The 8,380-nt window shown below is 34.3% G+C and overlaps 1 protein-coding gene across 1 annotated transcript; it reads right to left on the bottom strand.

Annotated features, from left to right (window-relative positions):
• Window positions 1–1,682: 1,682 nt before the first annotated feature.
• Window positions 1,683–6,436, bottom strand: LOC123308816 (ankyrin repeat, PH and SEC7 domain containing protein secG-like). Its single transcript, XM_044891671.1, has 2 exons — window positions 5,517–6,436; window positions 1,683–2,782 (listed from the first exon to the last, which is right to left on the bottom strand). The coding sequence occupies exons 1-2, from the start codon at window positions 5,818–5,820 to the stop codon at window positions 1,683–1,685; spliced, it is 1,404 nt and encodes a 467-aa protein (XP_044747606.1). The 5' UTR covers window positions 5,821–6,436.
• Between the last annotated feature and the right edge of the window lie 1,944 nt (window positions 6,437–8,380).

The following is an 8,380-nucleotide window of genomic DNA, read 5'->3' as shown; positions in this document are numbered from 1 at the left end:
TCCATGCATAAAAAAATATTGCGTTACGAAAGCAACCAACAATAACTCATCAGAAGTGTAAGTGTGAAGTTTGGGGTCAAAAATGTGAACCAGAGTTACTCGATAAATTAAAAGAAAGAAGATCCACCGAAATTGTGAAATTCGAAAAATTGGAGTATCGAGCCATCATCAAGTACCTGTATTTAAAAGGGTTAAGAGGTAAGCAGATTTAAGAAGATATGCTTGATACCCTTGGTGATCAATGTCCTTCATATGCGACCGTGAAAAATTGGATTGCAAGCTTCAAAAGAGGTAAATTTTCCATTGAAGATGATGACCGATCGGGAAGGCCAGTTTCTGTGTCAGTCCTCGAGTCCTCGGCAATGTCAATACAGTTCATGACATGATTTCATCAGACCGCCGAATTGGGCTGAAACGGATATCTGAAGCACTGAATATTTCATAAGAACGTGTTCATCATATCACGTCAATTTGGACATGAGAAAAATTGCTGCAAAATAGATCCCCAAATGTTTGAATGTTGACCAATAGCGTGCAAGGGTAGAAATATCGCGTTCGATCTGTGCTCGATTTGAAAAGGATGTAGACTTCTCAAACCAAATTGTTAGTATGGATGAGACTTGGGTACATTCCTACGATCCAAAAATAAAGCAACAATCTATGGAATGGTGACACTCTGGTTCTCCAAGACCTAAGAAGTTTCGTGTCCAAAAATCTGCTGAAAAAGTTCTCGCTTCAGTTATTTGGGATTGCCATGGAGTAATCATGATTGATTTTTTGGATAAGGGTAGAACAATAACCGGAGATTACTATTCGACATATCTGACCACCCTACGGGAAAAATTAGAGAGAAAAGACGCGGAAGGCTATCCAAAGGTGTTTTGTTTTTGCAGGACAACGCCCCTGCACACAAATCTCATGTTGGCATGCAAAAAATTCGCGATTTAGGGTTTGAATTACTAGTAAACCCCCCTTATTTACCAGATTTCGCTCCATCTGACTATTATCTTTTTCCTCAACTGAAAAAAAGTTTGAAAAGTCATAAATTCGCTTCCAACGAGGAGATAATGAAAGCTATGGAGGTCTGGTTTGCAGAGCAAAAGAAACATTTCTTAAGGTCTAGAGACGTTGCAGGTTCGCTGTAATAAATGTATCCAATTAAGAGGAGAATATTCGTTGAGTAATAAAATATTTTGACCTTGAAATTTTGTTTGGTACTATAGTAGGCTAAAAATTTTTCAGTATATCCTCGTATTTTCAAGCACTGTTCAAAGAATAACAAAATATATATATCAATTATTCACAATAGTGTATTTATAAATAGAGTTATTCACAATATTTCATAGTTATTTAGGTACATAATTATTCACAAAACTGTATTCACATAATTATTTACATAGATGTTTATATTCACAATCATTTGCAACAAAGTATTTACATAGTTATTTACAAAAGTGAATTCATATATAGTCATTCATAGTTACATATTTGCATAAGTGTAGATATTTACATACTGGTTTATATTCACAATCATTAACAAAAACCGATAATGTTCTAAAAGTTCCAGTTAAATAGATAATAAATTATTATTATATTATATTATATTATATTATCATAAATTATACTATTATAAATAATAATAGATATCACTTGAAAGTTCATTATGTTGTTAACTGTTTTCTTCAACTAGTATGTTGTTCGGCAGCCTTAACATTTTCCATGTCGGTTATGGAGAGATGATCCGTCACCATTTTCACAAAAAGTGATGGCATTTTTCCCTCCCAATATCGGTTGAACATATCCGATGAAACTGCCATAAGTTTTTGTCGCCTTTTTGCCTTGCCAAACTTATAGGCGATCTCTCGACCGTAAATTGGATAAGTCCCCACTCGGTATTTTCTCATTGCGCCAATTATTGAAGGGTTATTAGCGTACCTCGCTAACTCTGCTACAGATTTCGTAAGAAGCCTCCAATAATTGACGCTGGTGTTCCTAATTTTTCTTTTCCGGAGCTTCTCTATTTCCCGGTAACATTTTGCCAGATATTCAGTTAACCCTTCCCGCTGGCTCAAATATTCCTCCAGAGCTCTGTTGATTCTGGTGCCCTTCGAGATCTCCAGAGCTATATATTTGAGCACGGTCTGTCCAAGCGGGGTGTTCTCTAACAAAACCCTTCTTAGATATTTCAGAACAGGCACCGCTTCTTGTTCTGTAATATCTAAGTTGGCACCGTTCCGGAGAAATAGCAAAGCTACAGGTGCATTTTTCTTCTTGATACACCAAGAGAGTGGGGACAATCCTCGACAGTCCTTGACGTTCAAATCGGCTCCTCTGTCCAGAAACACCTCCACCAATCCTTCTGACACAGCCGATGTTTCGGAGAATTTAATGAAGAGTTTATGCAGCGGTGTGCAACCTTCATTATCCGTTGCGTTCAAATTCCGATCACACTCTATATACATCTTTATTATCTCCTCATCTTCCGCATGGTAACAAGCTGAATGAAGAGGAGTTTCTCCCAGATCGCTCCTCAACTCCATGCTTGCCCCATGTTTCATCAGTAGATGGAAAAGATCTGCTCTGCCAGAAGAAGCTGCATGGTGGAGAGGTGTCTCCTTAACAAAGCATCCCTTGTTGACATCGGCTTTCATGCCCAACAACATTTCGGCAGTTTTGTAGTATCCTCTTCGGATAGCCGAAATGAGCGCTGTGTGCCCGAAAGAATTCAGAGGTGTGTTCACGTCTTCGAAATACTTGAACATCAAGTGTATCATTGATTGGTCTGAAAATAATAAAAAAGAATATTAGAATGATTCACAGAGCGTTATGTTCACGAATCTACTTGGTGTCCTGATATAAGAACGCGATATACGGAAACTGTAAAATGAGGTCATCAAGGTGGATTGTGGATTCATGTTTTAATTTCCGGGAAGTAGAAAAATTTTTGAATTTTTCCATACAGTTTGAGTTTTTGCCTCGTACAGATATTGCAACAGTAAATTCTTGAGTTCAAAAGAAACATTTTTCTTTTACCATTTTTCTGAATCGGCTCGGTTCAAAAGATACAGGCTGTTGAAAAATCATAAAAAATGAAATAAATTTCGGAATATAATGTTTCATTTTGAATTTTTTTCGAACACCAGATATCACCATAAATTCAAAGAACCCAATATTTGAACGTTTTGTGAAATGAAAGTATTCCTCAAATTTTTCTAAGCAATTCTTTCTAAGTCATTTAAAACTACTGTTTCCATAAGAAAAAACACGACTTTATGTTATAGCTCAGCAAATAAACCTGTAGGAAAAATCATAGTACGCCACTGGATTGGTATCAAAAAAGTGTATAATGTTTTCATTTCAACATCCTAACACAAACAGAAACGGAGTTAATGATCAAAGTTGAAATCGCTCAAATTTAAATTTTGGCCTATAACTCAAAAACAAAAGAAGATAGAGGAATGCAGTTGATGGCATTATAAGTTTCTCGAAAAAATACGACCGCAATGTGCCATTCATTTTCCTCTACCTCGTTAAAAGGTTAAAAATTTGTTTTTTCGTAAAATCGGCAACGTCGCAAGATTGAAAATACTTCAGTCAGATAGATCAGAAGCGTAAACCTTAGTACCCAAATTTTCAGAAGAATCCATGATCCGTTCTCCAAAGGCGTCCCACCGTAAGAAACCCTACATACAGGGTGAGTCTTTGACTCGTACAAATATTTGAACAGTAGATTCTTGAGGCCAAAAGAAATGTTTTTTTCCCGTACTTTTTTTCCGATTCGGCCCTGATAGAAATTCATTTTTAAGTTTTCATAATGGGATGTGCCACCCCTGGAAAAACAAAATATCCTTCAGAATAACTAGCTAAATCTGTGACATTAAACATCAGTCATCAGTAGATCTTTTAAGCAGAGTTGTATTCGGCCAAAGTACATTGTGTCCGAGTTAAAGTGTCCCTATACCTTATTGTGGAAACTAAAGGAGCTAGAAGAAAAAGTTGATTACAAACTCTTACAAATCTCTTTTTTTAGCAATCTGATATACAGGGTCTTCAAAAATTAAAGTTAATTAATTTTTTCAAATGACAACCTATATTTTTTCTTGTTTTTTAACTTTTTCTGTAATGTTAACAGTTTCAGAAATGTGGACGAAAAAGTGCATTTTCCCTTAAAAACCAACAATAATTAATAATTATAGTGTTGCTACTATATAGTTGGCTTTGATTTGTTTGATAAATTTAATTAACTAGATTGAATAATGAAAGACAAAAGACTCTTTTACTCATAATCAGTACTCTCTCATAATAAAATTGAATTATTTCAATTTTAAAGGGAGATTCCACTAACAGATGAATTTTTCTCAAAAAATCAAGTAGTTTTCTCACAACACAAAAAAAGCTCAAAAATAGACAATTAGATAATTAAGTGCTAGTTTCAATAGTTACCATATTCTATCAGCTCAATTAATTAATTATCGTTGGTTCTTACGGAAAAATGCACTTTTTCGTCCATATTACTGAAACTTTTCACTTCACAGAAAAAGGTTAAATACATTTTTTAACCTGCCCTACATAATGAAAATGAAAAAATATAGGTTGCCATCTGGAAAAATTAAGTTTTGATTGAACTTCTATTTGAATTTTTAACTTTAATTTTTGAAGATCCTGTATATCAGATTGCTAAAAAAAGAGATGTAACATATGATCCAATATGTTGACAAGAGCTGGGCAAAATTTTGTTCTTATACATTCATTAGAAAACTAGTATCAGCTATTTTAGTGAGCACCTACAGCTGTCAAAATTCAAAGAAAAAGTCGAATATCTCAAAATCGGTGCTATATAGGACAATGGTTATCATGCCAAAGTTACCTTAAAACTTGACAAGAAATTCAAAAAAGCAAAAATATACAGGATATTCCATTTAGAATAAGAAAGTTGATAGCAACAGGGAACAAACAGAGCACCCTGTATTAAGGTGGGTTATAAAAAATTAGAGCTTAATCGATTACAGACAAGTTTTGTTCTCAACTTTTTCTTCTAGCTCCATTAGTTTCCACAATAAGGTATAGGGACACTTTAACTCGGACACCTTGTACCCAATTTTTCAAATTTCACAGATACTTTTTGATTTTTGAACATCAAATTACTCGAAAACGAGAAAATAAGAAGAATACTTCAATTTTACAAAACGTCCAAATATTTATTAGATAGCGTCCAACTTACATAGTTTCATGATTTGGGTTCTTTGAATTTTTGGTATCTTTTTTATGCTCTTAATGGGATGAAGCATTAATTTTTTTTTCACGGTTTTGTTTCCCAAATAAAAACATCGGTCACATTTAGTGTATCTATTTATATCTTTTACTATTTCCCTCCAATTTTTTCTATTAACTTCTATTATCGAGGTGAGGGCATTTTGAGTATAAGAAGGAATTATTAATGATTCCTTTTTCATGATAATCAACTATAAATAGGTGTTTGTTATTCGTGGTATAGTAATTTGAATAGATCTACTCACTTCCTCCTTGAAATATCAGGTCGGCTATAGTTCCTCCGCACCATTTCTTCAACGGATTGGCACCATTCTGCAGAAGGAATATTATTTTCCTTTCATATTCCCTAACAGATCTTGAATCCACATCCTGGGGCCGATACACATATAATCTCACTGCGACTATTCCCATAGGTGTAACGCCAGTTGGACTTTCGCAGTCGATGAAAAACTTGCCAGATTTCACCATTTTTTTCAGAGACTCGAACGTTCCATGAAGGCATGTTTCATGCAGAGGATAATCCTGGAATAATCTCCTATTCATGTCCATTTTTGAATTTTTGATCGACAATAAACAAGATATATTTTATTATTATTCGCGTTAGATATTATTCTATATAGATAGATTTACTTTTATATAACACTGATACTTTTTTATTTCGTACGGAAACACTCTAACTGAACACTCAAAATCGAAAATTAAACCGACTGCTCTGCTCGTTGTCGTTTTTATACTGAAGGAAGAAGTGAAGAACCACCAATATTTACGAAATGTAAAGTTGCAAAGGTTATGGAAATTTACTATAATAGTTAAACTCTCTATACCTGCTGAATAACAAAAGATTTACCATACTCAAAATTACTGGAAGGATAGTAGGTTCCATTCACTGAAGACTGGAGTCATATAATTTCACGAGATAAGGTACTTATAAAAACCAAAACTCATACACTGTCGATATTTTGGGCAAAGGTAATCCCTGAAAATTTACAACGGTTCATTATTCCTCATCAGTTCTTCGAAATACTTTCATACTTTCGAACAAAATATTTTACCTGAGCGAGCTTTGCATCCTAATTCTCTGAAATTCTATCGATGACTCAGAAAGCTGGCTGTCAATATTTTGGAGCGGCATTTTGACTACAGCCTGTAGTCTGTGATTTTGAGCTTGGTCGATAAAAATTCACATGTCTAGCAGTTCAAAGAATCGAATAAAAATAGACAGATAAATGTGCGTGATTCATCAAGAATATGTCATTCTCTTACTACAATCTTTATTTGATGACGACTAGTTTCGAGACCTCCAAAATGATCCCATTTTCAAGTCAAAGCTACAAGTGGCATCAAATATAAACACAAGGATAATAAATTGCGGTAAAGAGCACTTACAAGCTACAATGGTCAGATAATCAAAAACAAATCTTGCGTCATATAATATAAAAGAAAAAACTTCAAGTTCAGAGCAACCAGGCAGTTAGTATAATAAGAACAACAAGATTGATAGAAAATACAATTCAAAATAAGATTCCTGAATTCAAAACAATAAAGCGACATCTAATTGAAAAACAAAATAACGAGATAACTCACTGATAGGTCTAATCAATTCCATAACTGGGATACAAGGTGTTTCAGGTGTATTCACCTAAAATTTCAATTTCTCATATCTTTTGAACCAACCAGTATATTTGACATACCGACATGAAAAGTGCATTTCCCTTAATGCCATATCCCGCATTAAAAACTCAATGCCTCTGAGTTCTGTTATGAGCGTGTATTATGGGCTTGTGTACTGTCATCTCTCATACAACATTATTCTTTTTGGTAATTCATCGAGTAGCAATAGATTGTTTGTCGCCCAGAAGCGAATTTTGCGCTTTATATTCGGGATCCCTCCAAGGGAATCATGTAGGCCCTACTTCATTGCAAACCAGGTCCTGACTTTTCCATGCATATACATTTATAGTGTGCTGGTTTACATCAGATCGAATTTAAATTCACTGAAGAAGAACTCATTTTTCCACAACTATCCAACTAGGCACTCGGATCAGCTGAGTATACCAACCCACAGGACAGCAAAATTTGAATCCTCTGCCTTATATCAAGGAATATTACTCCATAACCATCTTCCATCTGTCTTCAAAAACATCAATCAAGTTTCATTCAAAAATAAAATTAAAAAACTTCTTAAGGAAAGCTTATCACAGTGTTGCGGAATACCTGGGTGATAAAACTATTGCATTAATCTAGATTTTTCCCTATAATTTTTGTGTGTTATCAGTTCTTTCGTATATTTTTGTTCCTTTATCTGGTCGTTATGTTTTATACATTTTATTTGTCTGTATTCACAAGTATACTTATGCTTATTTAAATACCTATGAGTATTATTTGTAGGATTAACTGATGTTATATGTAGAAGTGTTGACCTATCCCATACATCAATGTTATGTCTAAAGGGATCAATAAATTATTTTATTTTTTTTATTTTATTTTTTATTTTCTTAATGCTGGCCAGCACACTATTGGTGGTGTCCCAAAGCAAATAGCGAAATGTTTAAGTTTAAAAGACCCAGAGTTATACACCGGCCACTCTTTTCTCAGAACTGGACCCACTATGGTTGCGGATTCGGGTGGAGATATGTAAGCACTAAAGCGTGCAGGAGGGTGGAAGAGCACCGAAATTGCGATGAGTTATGTCGATGATTCGGTCAACAAAAAAATCGAAATGTCTAGCAAATTGTTTGGTAGTAAGGAGAGTACAAATGTTCTGCAGTCCTCGAGTTCAGCAGTTTCTGAGTCAACAGACGGTTCATCATCATCAGTATCAACTCTTTCATCATCAAAAATCTGTGTTACTGGAAATAACAATTGTACCATGATTTTCAACATATATGACGATAAAACAAAATTTTCTCATGTGAATAATACTACTATTATAACTTGTAAAAATTTTGCAAGTTAACTGTCAGTTTTACAAGTTAGTGACTTGATAAAATAAACTTTCTTGATTAATATTGTGTTTTTGGAAACTGACTTTCACAAATGAGAAACAAATAAAATTACTATCGAGTGTAGTAGAAAACTGTTGCGTCCGGTTCATGGACTGTCCAATTCA

Source organism: Coccinella septempunctata, chromosome 2, assembly GCF_907165205.1.
Source record: "Coccinella septempunctata chromosome 2, icCocSept1.1, whole genome shotgun sequence".
Taxonomy (NCBI): Eukaryota; Metazoa; Arthropoda; class Insecta; order Coleoptera; family Coccinellidae; genus Coccinella; species Coccinella septempunctata.
Note: the sequence above shows the minus strand (reverse complement) of the source record. Positions and strands in the feature narration are given on the sequence as shown.

What these genes read in the sequence shown, in the direction of transcription:
- LOC123308816 (XM_044891671.1), bottom strand. Translation starts at nt 5,820, where the DNA reads ATGGACATGAATAGGAGATTATTCCAGGATTATCCTCTGCATGAAACA. An exon ending in CCTGATATTTCAAGGAGGAA is followed by an intron (nt 2,783 to 5,516) that starts GTGAGTAGATCT and finishes TATTATTTTCAG; the next exon opens with ACCAATCAATGATACACTTG.